The 15,187-nt window shown below is 45.1% G+C and overlaps 1 protein-coding gene and 1 non-coding gene across 3 annotated transcripts in view; one reads left to right on the forward strand and one right to left on the reverse strand.

Moving 5' to 3' along the window:
- Window positions 1-400: 400 nt before the first annotated feature.
- Window positions 401-473, forward strand: TRNAR-ACG. Its single transcript has one exon. It is a non-coding gene; the product is annotated as a tRNA-Arg (tRNA).
- Window positions 474-4,065: 3,592 nt separating this feature from the next.
- LIMD1 (LIM domains containing 1) overlaps window positions 4,066-15,187 on the reverse strand; it is a 62,267-nt gene continuing 51,145 nt past the window's right edge. For both annotated transcript variants that reach the window (XM_019508885.1, XM_019508884.1), the window contains 2 exons: window positions 12,923-12,991; window positions 4,066-11,712 (listed from right to left, as the gene is read on the reverse strand). In XM_019508885.1, coding sequence (XP_019364430.1) covers window positions 11,575-11,712; window positions 12,923-12,991 — 207 coding nt within the window. In that variant the 3' untranslated portion in view covers window positions 4,066-11,574. The remainder of the gene's footprint in view (window positions 11,713-12,922; window positions 12,992-15,187) is intronic.

Here is a 15,187-nt window from a genome sequence, read left to right on the forward strand (position 1 = left end):
GCCGCGTCCCGGCCTCGACAACGGGCGCCCGCGCGGGACAAATCTAGCCGAACAACCGCGGAAGGAGAGAGTGGCAATGGCGGCGGGGGGTGGGCCCTGAAGGGCTAGCGCCGCTGCCATTGGCTGGGCCCGCGGCTGTAGCCCGCCCACCCGGCCGCGAGCGCATCAGCAGAGGGCCGCACGACCGGCTCGCGCGCGGGGGGCGGGGCCGGCTCCAGCTTTGTGGCTCCTCCCACGCAGGGGCTGGGAGTGGGCGGGACACCTTGGCGGCGGGGGTTGTGATTGGCGGTCTCTCCCGGCGTGATCCCGCCTACGAAACCACCCCTTGCCGCAGGCGCTGAGCGCGTGGGCGGGCGGGGCACAGGTTGAAGAGCGCGCGCGGCAGCTATGTTGGTGGAGCGGGCCAGTGGCGCAATGGATAACGCGTCTGACTACGGATCAGAAGATTCTAGGTTCGACTCCTGGCTGGCTCGAGCTCCTATTTTCCTCCCCGGCCGCCAAACGGGCTTTGTTGCTCCCTGGCGGCGCTTCATGCACATACGGGCCTTCCCCTTTCTTTTATTTACCCCATGAAATGCATCCATCCCATCAGGCCTGGGTTGTGCTGGGCCCCACTGCCCACAGCACACCCCTACAGGCCCCTCATGCTTGCTCTGCCCCCCTGCCCACTGTGCCCCTTGGCCCCCTCCCAGCCACCCAACTATGCCCCCACACCTGGGCCAGGCTCCATGCCACTGCAGCCCAGCCAAGCCTCCCTCCACACCGGTCCAGTGCCCCCTGCTCTTGCCCACCACAGCAGTACCCCTGCTGCTCGTGCTCCTGCCTGTCCTAAGATGATAACCCCAATCCCCAGGCAGGCACCACCTGGCAAGACCCCATCATGGCCTACGTGGCTGGCGGGACCTGGTGTCTGCCCTACGCAATGATCTCCCTCTGTGGGCAGCATGAGGGACTGGTGCCTTCCGAGTCAGGGGGGGCACCTGCCCCCCAGCAGCGAGTCAGTGACCAGGGGGACACCGCTCAACCAATTGCGCCGACCAAGGGTGGACACCAACCCCGAAATGCCAGGGGCACTTCTCCTGGCACACCCACTCCCTGGCCAGCGCTTTGGGGGGAAGGGCTCCAGCGCTCTCGCCTGCTGCCCATCACCCAAGCGGGGAACGCTGGCTGTCAGGGGGTGCACCAGTATCTTCCCCCTACGTGTTGCCACTAGTGGGCAGTTATACCTACCCCACTGGATGGGACATTGTGGCACCATGAGGTGACACTGCCCTGTTTGGCTGTTGAACCATTCTTTCCCCCTCTCATTTTCCTCCTGGCAGAAATGCCACCCCTACTTTGTGTGGGACAAAGTGGGTCCCCAGCCCACGTCCCTTCGGGGTGTGCCACAGGTGTGCTCCAGCTCCTCCAACTGGCTCCTGCGGGCCTCATGGGTTGGGAAAGGGGTAGGGAGGAGCGGCTGGCAGATCCCCAACATGTCCCCATCTCACTGTGCTGCCCAACCCCATCAATCTGGCTTCTCCCACCCACGCCCCTGTTTTTTGGCACAGAACAGGATAGGCGGCCTCCAGCGGGCCGAGATCCTTTTGGCTGACTTTACTTCATTTGTCAGAGTGGAAAGGAACATGGGTACTTAATTGGGACTGTGGCATGTAGCTGCTTTTCACAACAACACAAGGGTACCCCAAGGCCCCTGGGCCAGGGTGTTATCTGCTCCGAGGAAGGATTCTCTACTGTGACCAAGAACATCTTTGCACTAACAACCAAGTGCATTAGGCAATGTTTTCGGGCTTGATTGAGGCTTCAGGGGCCCGGATCCCAGACTAGATGAACCGGTTCTCTGAACTGGAATTGCAACTCTTGTATTTTCAGCTAGCTGTGCATCTTTAAAAGGGCTTTGGGCAGGGGAGCAGGAAATGAAGGGGCAGCTTTTTTAAATATTTGAATTGGCTGAGGAAGTGGAACTTGAACGTTTCATAACAGATGATACTAACCTTCCGAGTGGCTTTTTTTTTGAGCCGCTTTATTTTAATTGTCAGTTCTTCCTAGGCTGCATGTTATTGTTTGTTGGGAAGACTACAATAATAAATTCCAATTCAGGCAACAGGTTCATCTAGCCTGAACTAGTCATCTAGTCTCAGGCCAATTTTTGTTTTGAGGGAAGATAATGTTTTCCCCATTTTTGCAGGTAGGGAAATTTGGACACCGACTGGTTGATGGTCTGGCTTACTGGTATCAATCTCTTTGAAAAAAAATCAGGGTATGGATAGGATGCACAGCATCACAAAGGAAATGCGCAGCAGAGCTGGGACTAGCCTGTGCCATAATTGCTTTACTATCTGCTGACTTAAACTAGACAATAGGCCTACTTTAGCTGCATTGGAAATATGTTGACATGTAACCAGTAACTTGACTAGTTGTTCAACATAATGTCTGAAGTTTGCCTGTCCTTAAAGGATTTAAGTGTAGGCCAGGGTATTAGAGAGGGGTAGCATTATTGTGGCCTATAGTGGTTCCTAAGCTGCCGCCTCAGTACCAGAAATCCCCACTAATTTTCAGTCTACACTCACAGTAATAAGACTTCCTGTTACTGACTCCTAATCCAGCCGGAAGAGAAACTTGTGGGAAAGGAGAATGTGATTGCAGAGCCATTGGCCATCATCTTCGAAAACTCATGGTGAGCAGGAGAGGTCCCACATGATTGGAAAAGGGTATAGTGCCCATGGAGCAGATTCTCAAGGAATCCATTTCTAAGCATTGGAGAAGGTGATTAGGAAGTCAGCATGGATTCACCAAGGCCAAGTCATGCCTGATCAACATGACTGCCTTCTATGATGATATTACTGACTCTGTGGATGGGGAGACTAGTGGATGTGGTGTATCTTGATTTTTTAGCAAGGCTTTTGATACAGTCTCCCACAACGTTCTTGCAGGCAAGCTAAGGGATGGATGAATGGACTGTAAGGTAGATAGAAAACTGGCTGGCTCATGGGGTTCAGAGGGTAGTAATCAATGTCTAGTTGGCAGCTTGTAGCAAGTGGAGTGTCCCAGGGGTTGGTCCTGGGGCTGGCTTTGTTTAATATCTTCATCAATGACTTGGAAGATGGCATAGAGTGCACCCTCAGTAAGTTTGCAGATGACACTGAGCTGGGGGGAGTAGATACTCAAGCGTAAGACTAGGATTCAGAGAGACCGTGACAAATTGGAGGATTGGACCAGAAGACCTCTCATGAGGTTCAATAAGAAGTGCAGAGTCCTCCACTTAGGATGGAACAATCCCATATGCCAACAGGCTGGGAGCTGACTGGCTGGGCAGCAGCTCTGCAGAAAAGGACCTGGGTGTTACAGTGGACAATAAGGTAAATATGAGCCAATAGTGCACACTTGTTGCCAAAAAGGCTAACAGCATACTGGGCTGCATTGGTAGGAGCGTTGCCAGCAGTTCAAGGGAAGTGATTATTCCCCTTTATTCAGCACTGGTAAGCCCACATCTGGAGTACTACAGATGTGGCCAAATAGGAAAGAGTCCAGCAGAGGGCAACGAAAATGGTGTGGGGGGCTGGGGGACATGATTTATGAAGAAAAACTGAGGGAACTGGGCTTATTTAATCTAGAGAACATAAGGCTGAAAGGGGATTTAATAGTAGCCTTCAACTCCCTGAAGGGTGGTTCTACAGAGGATGGGATGAAGCTGGACTGTTCTCAGTGGTGGCAGATGACAGAACAAGGAGCGGTGGTCTCAAGTTGCAGCAAAGGAGGTTTACATTACATATTAGGAAGAATTTTCTTGCTAGGAGGGTAGTACCCAGAGAGGTGGTGGAAGCTCCATCCTTAGAGGTTTTCAAAACCTGGCTACACAAAGCTTTGGGTAGGATGATCTACTTGGGGCTGGTCCTGCTTTGAGCAGGGGGTTGAACTAGATGACCTCATGAAGTCACTTCCAACCCGAATTTTCAATGATTCTGAGGGAAATGCTTAAGATTCAGAATGAATGACTAACCCAAGGGGCCTCTGTGATCACCAGGACATGACAAAAGACAAATAAATATTGTAGGAAAAAATGGCTAACAGTCAGAATTAGTTCTATTGTATTATTTTTAATCAGTGAAATCACAACTGGCCAGAAGCTTTACCACCGCTAGAGGCCTTCAATATAAATATTTAACAGCACAGAAAGAGAAGAATCATATTCCCATGTAGCTGAGGTTAGTCATACCAGCAGAAATACTAAAATATTCTCTTCTGGATTTGAGTTTTAAGAAAACAAAAATGAGTACCATTCAGTATTGCTACCTGGGTTCTGGATTTGCTTTCTGAATGTAGAAAGCAGTCCATTTCTTGCATGCCTGAGTTCATGTGTGGGTGTATACTGCAGACCTGCTGCACTGGGAACAGAGCTCACTACTAGTGATAATATAAAATAGTGCTGGAAATCCCAGCAAATTTTCATTCACCTTTGCACCGAGCATTGGGCTATATGGAACAGAACAAGTGCATAAGGGTCCATATACCACCAGTCTGTCTGCACACGATGGTACACTATTATCACAGAGGCATAATTTGGCTTTTCTCTGGGTGGTTGGCATGCTCTGCTGCATAACCTTCAATTTGCCCTGCAAGAAAGCAGGGTTAGGATTTTTACCCCTAATGAAGCCTGCCTTTGCCGCTCTTTAGTGTATGTCCCTAGGAACATCAACATCTATTTCCAACTCTACCAGAGGAACAGGACTATGGTGTCTGCTCTTGGAGGTGAACAGAGCAGTGCCATATAGCTAGTGCCATAGCAGCAAGCTGGAAAAACAGAAAAGGGAAATGAATGTGTAAGTCTGAGGGGAGAAGTAAAAGCCCTCAGACTACAAAGCCTGATTCAGAATGCAAAACAGGCTGCTAGGGTAGCATATGTACTTGGTCATATACACCCCTAGCAAAATAGCTTCAGAAACATTATACCAAAGGAGGATTCAGCCCTTTTAAAGCAAGGGCCAATTTAAATCAAAATTCCTCCATAAAAACTTGCTCAGAACATGCTAGAGGTACTTGGCATCACCACAATGAGGTCTCAGTGGATATTTGGCAGTTCTAATACACAAAACTGTATCGTGTTACCCTACATAGATAAAAGGGGATGCAAAAAGTGCTACTTCATTGGCACTCAATACTGAATCCTTTTAGGCTAGAGACTGCAGGCTGTGTTCAATCTTACATTCATACCTTCCCCCTAATATCTGTTAAATAAGTTTATTTAATTGCTACATGCTGATTTTTTTTTTTTTTATTTATTTTTTGTTAATGGACATCCAAAGTCTTTTTTTTTCAACTATTCACTAAGGAGAGAGAGAGACATCAGTATATCTAAATGATGGCTTTAAACCAATTTTTAAACTATAGCAGGTTTATTTCCTGGCCTGCATCATTTCTACAACAAACCACTTTGGCCCGCAAAGACAGACAGACAGACAGACAGACCATGCTTGGTAGGACTGAAGTCTGCCTTAGCAACCGCAGCAATTTTGGAGTAAATCCACAAGCAGAAGTCAATGGTGGTTCTGCATTCAGAGTAATTGCAGCTCAAGTTAAGAGAAATGGGTAGCAAATGTGCTTTTTCTTTAGCAAGGGCCCAACTCTGCTCTCACTGAAATACATGAAGGAGACTCCACCTGGAGTCTGTAGTGCAGGATCAAGCCTATATTCACCGAAATAAGCAAACAAGCCAGAAAAAATAAAGGCACCCAATTCCCAGAGTGCTGAGAAATGCAGCTATTAATATCAGACCCAAGGCAATGCATAGCAAGATGCAGGAATGTTAAATATTTACTTGTAGCCAAAATTTATCATTCATAAAAATGGCAAGGATCTGTGTGTGTGTGCACACATCCTTTGAGCTGTCAATCTCAGCAATCCAGCTGCTTTGCCACTTGGGGTCCAAATAGCAGATATTACTACTTCAAATAGCTTTCTGGAACATGCCCTCATTTTTTAGTATTTTAGAATACTCAGGATAAGCCCCTTTATACAGAACAGACTGAAGTTTTGCACTGTGCTAATTCTAAGGCATCCATGTTTCCAAATGCTACTTTGTAAAGAATATGAACCACCTAGCAGTTAAATCTACCTTTTGAGTTTGCCACAATAAGTGGCCCCTGATGCAACCCACAGCTCAGAAATCCAGAGGTTATTTAATGTGTACAAAATGTCAGCAATTAATTAATACCTTCACAGGTTCTGTGTGAAATTTTTCAAAGGCATCTAGCTGGCTTAGAAACCCAAGTCCTATTTCAATGGAACTTAGACTCCTAAATCACTTAAGTGCTTTGCAAATGTACTCTCTGTGTTTGTTTGAATAGCAAATCCATTCTTGTGATTCTTCTAAACTCATCAGCTTTGAGTAATTTCAAGTCAAACAAAAATATTTGTTTTTCATAACTGCAGCTTGTCCACACATTTTATGCAAAACCCTCTATTTAAGCCAACATCAATCTTCTAAATACTTATGAATCCATGCTGTTTACAAGCATGAAGTGGGGTAAAAAAAAATCTAATAAATCACTGGGTTAACATCTATTAAATGAAGCAGTAGAAAGTCTTTTCTTAATAGTCTGGCTGCAGGGAATAATGGCATGCAAAATGGGGGCTTCAAAATAACCACTATCCTAAAAATAAAGGGGTAAAGCTGTTTTCACTTGTAATGACTAAACTAACTTTCTGGGTCTATTTTCAAGAATGTATTTAATCACAGAATGTAAAATGTTGATAGTAAAGACTAATGCTTAGAAGCCAGACAAGGATCTGCCATGTTTTGAAAGGCTGATTTTCTTCATCTAACCCTTCCTCATCCTTAAAGGCAGCATTCTATTGCATAAATTAAGGCCTAATCTTAATGTAAATACCAAAACAATCACTTCCCAGTGAAAAATCAGCAGAAGTTAGGTCCCTTGCCGCCTTGCAGGCTCAAGTTCAATTATCTGGATTTTCTTCACTTTGGAGGAGAGGTGCTGGAGGACAGACAGGCAGAATCATCACTAGGAAGGAAATCCTTCATTCTACAGAGGGCCTGCTCTCTCTCTTCCTATTGAGCAATGGCCTGACTGGAGATTTCCACAGCTGGGGAAAAGGAGAACTTTGCAAGGATGAGCTCTTGCTACCACCGTGCCTCAAAATCCTGCAGAGTCTCTGTGGAATGAGTTTTGAGAGGTCTGAGGGGTAAGGAAAGATGACAAAACAGAGGCAGCATTCCTATACACCCCACACCACCTTGTGTTCAGTGGCCTTACCATTCACTGGAGCTCAGGGAACTGTCTAGGTCATGGAAAGTAATTTAGTAACAAAAATAGACACTGGATTTTTAAAATTAAAACTAAGCAGGAGGCATTTGCCTCCAAAAGCCAAGGGGAGAAAAAAGGAGCTTAAACCAAGCGATAAAAACCATCACAAGTTCAAACCTGTAGGCAAGAAATGCAATTCAACAGGCATTGCAACATCAACATGTAAACGTTCCGAGTTGCTTCCTGGGACTGCTGACCTCTCTGCAAACACATCAGAAGGAAAAAAGAAAGTTCAAACAGCTTTAATCATTTACAGAACCTTAAAAATGAAAGTAGGCCAGGCCTCTATTTCTCCTAACAGTAACGGTTCTGGGATTGCACATAGGAGAAATTAGACGTGGTGGAACTAGAAGTCAAATTTTCCATCAATTCAGAGAAATCTTTCCCAGTTCAATTCACAGCAGGCTGACAGAACCAGACAAGCCATCCACAGGAGAACTTTGTTTGCTTTTCCATTCTTGAAAAAATGAAACAAAAAGGTTGGGGGCAGGGAGGGCTGAACAGAATGAGTTTAAAACAAGAAGCTCAAAGCCACTATCTGTTGATCAGTGACTTGTCCTGTACTTGAATGTCACTGAATTGTTTTCCATGTGTATATTTTTAAATTAGTAATGGCCAGACTTCTTGCAAGAGTGCTTTTTTTCCTGCTCTATTTCTGCTGCTCCAAATAGACCCACTGCCCCCAAGCTGCATTTCTCCAGAGCAACCCTGCACGGTGACTGAGCCTATTTTGTTTTTAACAGAGTAGAAGACAAGGTAGATTTGCACCTTGTAGACTAACTAAACCATAAAGGCACAAGCTTTAATAAGCAGCTGCTTATTTCATCAGGTCCTAAGAAGAGACTGCCTTCTTGAATGTCATTCTTAGAGTTTCAGCTCTCCCCAAAACTATGGGCAGAAAGCAAGTGCCCTCTGTAATTCTATACTGAACAAAACTGCTAGTCACAGGACACAGGTCTCTTGACTGTGGAGTAGTACTGCAATGCCTGACTTTGATATCTCATCTCCTCCAAGAATCATTTGTATATTCACTTGCAGAACATCTTACCCAACAGGAATACTCAGCAATGCTCTTAGCTGCCAACTGGCATCATTTGCTATTCACATACCCTGAAGCGATCTTGGATTTCAGTCTCTTTTCTGAATGACGCTGTTACTGGAAGTGTAGGAGGCAAACATTAAAGTCTTAATCCTGTGCAGTCCTGGGCACCCTCAATTCCCAGTAGAGCCAATGGGAGTGGAGGGCAATCAGCACCTGGTAGGATCTGGCCTTTACGTTACTACTTTTGTATATCATGCTACTTTTGTATAGCAATTCTGCTGCATTTTCTTATCACCTCTCTGCCATCCAGTAGCTACACACTGACACTCAGCGCTCTTACACATTTTGTGGCTGATTTTGCTCCTGCTGAGGTCAGGGCCAAAACTCCCATATGTATACAAGCCTAAGAGTTGCATGTACTATAGTGCGAGTATTTCTTTCTATATTACTGCAGTAACTACAAAACCTTTAATGATATTTCTCTATCCTTCCCTGGGAGTCTCTGGAAATAAAAAGGTTCCTGAACTAAGCCACCCCAGTCAATGAGGTAAGTGCTAGCCCTAGTTAATAACCTCTTCGTTTCTGTTATATGAACAATCCTGTTCCAGTGCCACCATCCCAAAAAGAAGCAGTCAAACTGAAACACTGATAGATGGGTTAGAAGTAGGTCAGCAAGTGGTTTGCTCTCCAGTGCAAAAAATCAAAGGCCAGAGCAATTTAGACCAGTGCAAAACATCCAAGTTTCATCCGAGGCAACCAAACAAACATAACCAGAAGGGCATCTTTCATTAATTGTCCCCCATTATGAATCAACCCATACAGTCTATTTACTTGTGCTACTGATTAAAGATCTGGCTGACCAAGCCATCTTGACCCAAAACTCTAGATTGCTGAGCTGCATTTATTTCTACTTGCCTTACAGTAAATGGTGATATGTAATAAAGTCTTTGTTACTAAACACTAAGATGAAAGACACAAGGTAAAAGGTTCCTAAGATGATGTAAGAAATACTGTGTGTATGAGAGCCCCATTGAAAGGTGGCTGAAAGGAGTAGGGAAAAAGGGAAAGCAGCTTGTCTTGCTGTGACTAGGCCATGTGTGAAGATGGGGGAAATCAGTTCCCTTGCACCTTCCACCACAGGAAACAAGAACAGCATTATCAAGAGTTTTGACAGAGCCATCAACATTTGTCCTTTTAATAGGGTGACTGGTACATCTGGAATTCCCCTGCACAAAGGAATACTTTTACAGGGGTGACTAAAAACAGGAATGCATGAGGACTTTGATTAGGATGCTGTGAACTACAGATTTGCAGGACAAAAATGTCTTGTGACATCTGGTGAAAAAAATCAAATGGGATTTAATTCGGCAAACCAAAGTTAGAGTGGGCTTAACTATTTGTAGGAAGTGCTTTGCTGGGAAGCTTCTCTCTGCTCTAAGCTAGTGATGCAGAGTGAAAAAGGGGGAAGGAGAGGGAAATAAACACATACATCAGTCAGTCATCCCAGACTGCATTCTTCCCTGCTCCCCCTCCCCACAGCTTATTCCACTATGCACTGCAGTAGGTCTGCTATGTGCCAGAGTAAGGTGCTATTCAGTGGGAGTAAGGGTAGCAGAATATAACAATGTATTTCCAGTTCAGAACAACAAGTGATGTTTGGGAGAGGCATTTGGTTGGACCATATTGCTACTCTGGTGAGGCTCATACTTGAAATTTAGTTACCCTTGTCAACTAATTTATATTTAGGATAGATCCTAGAAATTAGTGCATATTCTACTATCAACCAGGCTTAGCATTCAGTTTTAGTTAGTTTTCATATATTTAGGGTATGTGGGAGAGGGCAGTTACAATACTAAATGGCAGGTAAAATAGCTGGGGATTTTTTAATTAAACAACTGTACCTATATATCAGTTTCTGTAAAGTATTTATAGTACATACACTGTTGATAAACCTAATGCATGTGCAACTCACAGCTGTGCACTAGTGGGAGAAATGTTCTTTAATTAAAAAGGCAGATGTGTTTAAAAAGAGGTAAAGCATCTGCCTTTTTTCTTTGTACAGGGTAGAAAGTGAAAGTCTAATCCTGCAAAAATCCAAGGCTCATGTAAGCAACTGTTAATCACTTGATCAAACCTGTTTATGTCAATAAGGTTACCCATATGAGTAATAGTTGCAAAGCTTGGCCCTAAATCTGCGTACACACAAAATCTGCATAATGTTCCCAGATCTCTAAAATTAGTACCACAGAGAAGTCACTACAAGCTGCATAACCACTCTTAGAACTAAATACCAGGACTTTCTGACTCACCTATTTCACAGCAATGCTGATACCTGAGCTCCAGCAACAAAATGAAAGGCTTACGCAGGCTGCTGGGGGCACCAAGCTCTTTTTTAAAGTGACCTCTGCAAGACAGAGGCAGGTGGATTTCCCTCTCACATACGTTTGGCATCTAGACCCTTCCAACTGTAATCCATTAGTCAGACTTTATACAAGCTGATCCATATGCATCCTGCTAATGAGCAAGCAGCAGTACAGGGACACATGTGCCAAGATGCCTTAATAGAGTTTGCTCCAGTTTGCTGTTTTGTGCGTGGGGTTTTTTTTTTGTTTTTAATAATCTTTGGGATGTGGAAATACAGTAGCCAAGTGGCAAATCACCTCCTTATGTCACAATTATTTCACAACCTAGCTGATACCAGAGCTCTGGGTAGCAAATGAAAGGTCTGGATGTGCTTTTGTGCATGGAACTTTTTTTTTTTTTGAAAACTTAAAAAGGGAAATCTAAGAGTCAGTATTAATAAGTTGATATCCTCAAGGGATTCAATGAAATGTGCTTGTCAGAAACCACTTAGAAGCCTGAAGAAATGTTCCCAGCAGGTCTATGGCTCATTAATTGTGCATGGCATGTTACAAGCTCACTGATGTTGATGGAGAGTTGTGCTTTTACTGAAAAATCTTCCCAAGTGAATAAAATACCTCTTGGGGAAAAAAAAAGATGACCAGCTGGATAATGTTCCATGTTCTTGTTTCAGATGGACATCATTTGACACAGGGAAGAGTTCACACGCACACAGTCCTTGCAAATGTAACTAAAAGCTTCTTTATCTTCCAACTGCAAAAACTGCTGATTGCGGAAAACGTGGGCTGGAAATCAACTAGGGATAAACATGCACTGTCTGACAGGCTTCCAACAAATGTGCAGTGCCAACTAGTAGTGATACGGGTACACAGGGGAGGGAGTTGTACCCTTCTCTATGTGTTTCAGGTGACAGGAGTGACAAAGCAAATGATCCTCTAGTGGGTAACAGCGATGCCCGTCCTCGTCATTTAGTTCCATCCCACAATCCTACAGAGAAAGAGAAATCACAATGGCTATTGAAATGTGCTCTTTCATGCTCAAGGGCATCCTTTCTAGCAAAAGGATGGCAAAGTGTCTGATGCCAATATTTAAGAGGTCAACTCCCTGGTGAGTATTTAGAGATTTGACAGCTTTCATCACAATAAGTCCCTAGTACCTAGATTTTTCAAGGGCAGAAAAGCATCTATCACAAGCATCTGACAACCTCAACCTTCTGCACAGTAAAGCTAGTTTCTTTACGTAGTTTTAATTATTTTCTTTGATCCTATGGTGAGTCATGGCCCAAGACATTTGAAATTGGAAGGATTTAAGTAAAAGTCTTGTCTGACAGATTTACCACTATATATATTATTCCATTTTATTTAATGGAATTAGGCCTATGAAACACTGCACTGATGAATCAGAACCATTTCTCACAGTACCACCAATGTGGTTCTGTGGCTGTTGCGACAGGTAATTTAGACAGCCAGGGCATCAACTAAACCTAGTCAAACGAGTAGACATGGGAAGAAGATGCCCAAGTCTGTTGAAGCCCCATCTAAACGTATGCTTCCACCATAGGAGCTACATCACTGTTATTGAAACAGGTCATGGATTTGGGGAGGGGGGGTGTGGAATGTCCATGGAGTAGGAATACTGAGAGATCTTGGGATGGTGAGCTAATGGGTATGGGGACAAAAGTTGATGGCTAAAAGACAAATCTCTCTCAGGATCTGATCACCCGCTGAACCATCACAATTCCCACTGACTTCAGCAAGTGTCAAGGTAGCTTGCATTTGTTAGAGGATCAGGCCCTACCTTAGTATTTCAAAATAATCTGACTTGGAAATCAGATGCACTAACATGATCTGAAGCTCCAAGCTTTTAAAAAAGCAGCACAAAAACTCGTCAGAAAATTAAAATCTGCCACATTTTCTTTATTATGAAAGAAAACCTTCTAAACCAGAAGCAAAAATTGATCTGGCCAGAATTTTACAGGTTAGACTACATTAGAGTTTGGACCTATCCTTGGAAACCACTGTCCTTGTAAATGCCCTTATGTTGGGCCTTTCCTCACAGTTGATATTTGCAGCAGGGATTTAACAACAGAGTTTTCAGTGGCTGATCTGATGCATTCCCAGATGCATGGATTATTTTTTTACTCTAAAATGGTACTTATTAATTACATACTCATTCCCCTAGAAAGCTGGTGACTCACCTCACAGTGATAACACTCCACATGGTAATCTTTGTCCATAGACACAACTCGAATGGTCTCATCAGACCCCTGTAAACAGTAAAACACAAAGACAAATTAAGAAAACAGGAGATTAAAGAGAGGGTGACACACACAGGTTCTGGGAATCGCTTCCTGATACAATATGAATGCATTCAGCTAATGGTAGAAAACCACATAGAAATCCTACCTTGGGCAGATACACACAGTCTCTGAAAACTCAACAGTGGCGACTTCCGGAAGCTGGCAAGTGAAGATTGGCTGTGGGGGGGACCCCCCCCCACTCCAGTCAGCAAGAGTGGCCGTGGGAGGACCCCCTCAGTCACTGAATGGTTGCTGGGGAGGCACGTGCCCCCACTGAGTAAGGTGGCACCAACTGCCCATGATCAGAGACTAAAAATCAGAATACTTCTACTTAAAAAAAGGCAAAAAAGGGGACCTGGGGAACTACAGACCAGTTAGCCTCACCTCCACACCTGGGAACTTACTGGAACATAGCCTAAGGAAGTCCATTTGCAAGTATCTGGAGAAGGAAAGGCTGATTACAAGCAGCCAGCATGGATTCATGAAGAAGGTGTCAAACAAACAACCTTCTCTGATAAAGTAACTACTTGGGTGGATGAAGACAATGCTGTGGATACAGGCAGTCCTCGACTTACAACATTTCAACTTAAGACGCGGTTTTCAGGAACCAACTGTGTCGTAAGTCCGAGGACTGCCTGTATAATGTAGCTGGATTTCAGCAACACCTTTGACAAGGCCCACATAACTTTCTCATAAACAAACTGGTAAAACATGAGTGGACAAATCTACTATACAGTGAATAGACAACTGGCTCAGTAGCCACAAGCAAAGGGTAATTATTAATGGATCCATGCCAAGACAGCAGAAGTTTTCAAGTGGAGTCCCACATGAGTCTGCCCTGGGCCAGGTACTATTCAATGTGTTGATTTGGATGCTGGTAGAGAAAGCTTCCTAAGCACGTTTGCTGATGACACAAAACTAGGAAGGACTGTGAACATGCTGGAGGATGGCAATGGATTTCATAAAGATCTTGACAGACTGGAAAGCTGGGCTGAAGTTAACAGGATGAAGTTCAATGTGGATAAATGCTACACCTCAGAAGGAATAATCAAAAACTCAAATACAAAATGGACGACACCTGGCCAGATGGCAGCACTATGGAGAAGGTTCTGGAAGTCTTGGTAGACCAGAGACTCAATATGAGTATGCAGTGTGATGCAGCCACACAAATAGCAAATGCAGTTGTGGGATGTATCAAAAGAAATATTAAGTGCAAGATATGGGTTGGGTCTCATCCAGAGGATTATGTGCAGTCTGGGCTCCATGTTTTAAGAAGGACATGGAGAAGTTAAAGACGGTCTGGAGGCAGGGAACAGGATAAAAAAATCTTGGAAAGCAAGTCATAAGGAGAGGGTGAAGAAGCTAGGTACATTCAGTTTGTGCAAAAGGTGTATAACAGGGTACTCGATAGCAGTCTTCAAATACCTAAAGGGCTGCCATAAAGAAGCAGCAAACCACTTTCTCTCTCTTGCTGCAGACAGAAGGACACAAACCAATGGCTTAAAGTTGCATCAAAGTTTAGGTTGGATACCAGGAAGAACTTTTTCACTGTTAAGAGTAGTGAGGCAGTGGAATAGAGTGCCTAGGGAAGTTGTGGACTCACTATCACTGGAGGTGTTCAAGAAAAGGTTGGACAGCCACTGGTCAGGAATAGTCTAGACTCTAGGCCAGGGGCAGGCAATTATTTCAAGAGGAGGGCCGCTTACCCAGTTTTGGCAGGCTGTCTAGGGCTGCATGGGTAGCCCTGCCCCTTGACAGGTGCCCCGCCCCCTGGTCACCATCTTGGGACCAATGCCCCAGTGTCTGGGGACCAATGTCCCAGGGCCAGCACCGGTGGGGCCCAAAGCAGGCCACAGGCTGGCAGGGGTCTGTGGGGCCAGGCTGGGTCGCACCAGCAGGGAGAGGGGGCAGCTGGCCCGGCTCCATAGAGTCCCTGCTGGGTGGGACCCCACGCTTCTGTCACCCTGCTCTGGGCCCCGGGACACCGATGCAGGCCCTGTGCTCCCGCTGGCTCTCGCACCTGCTCACTCCCAGTGGCCCCCAACCCCACGGTACAGGCAGCACACAGTCCTGACCCCCTGCTCACTGGCAGGGAAGAAGCTGGTGCTGAGCGCAGGGAAAAACAGTCCCTCACCCACCCCATAGCTGGCACTCCCTGCTGCA

The sequence above is a fragment of the Gavialis gangeticus genome, unplaced genomic scaffold (assembly GCF_001723915.1).
Source record: "Gavialis gangeticus isolate Ggan-Ray unplaced genomic scaffold, GavGan_comp1, whole genome shotgun sequence".
Taxonomy (NCBI): domain Eukaryota; kingdom Metazoa; phylum Chordata; order Crocodylia; family Gavialidae; genus Gavialis; species Gavialis gangeticus.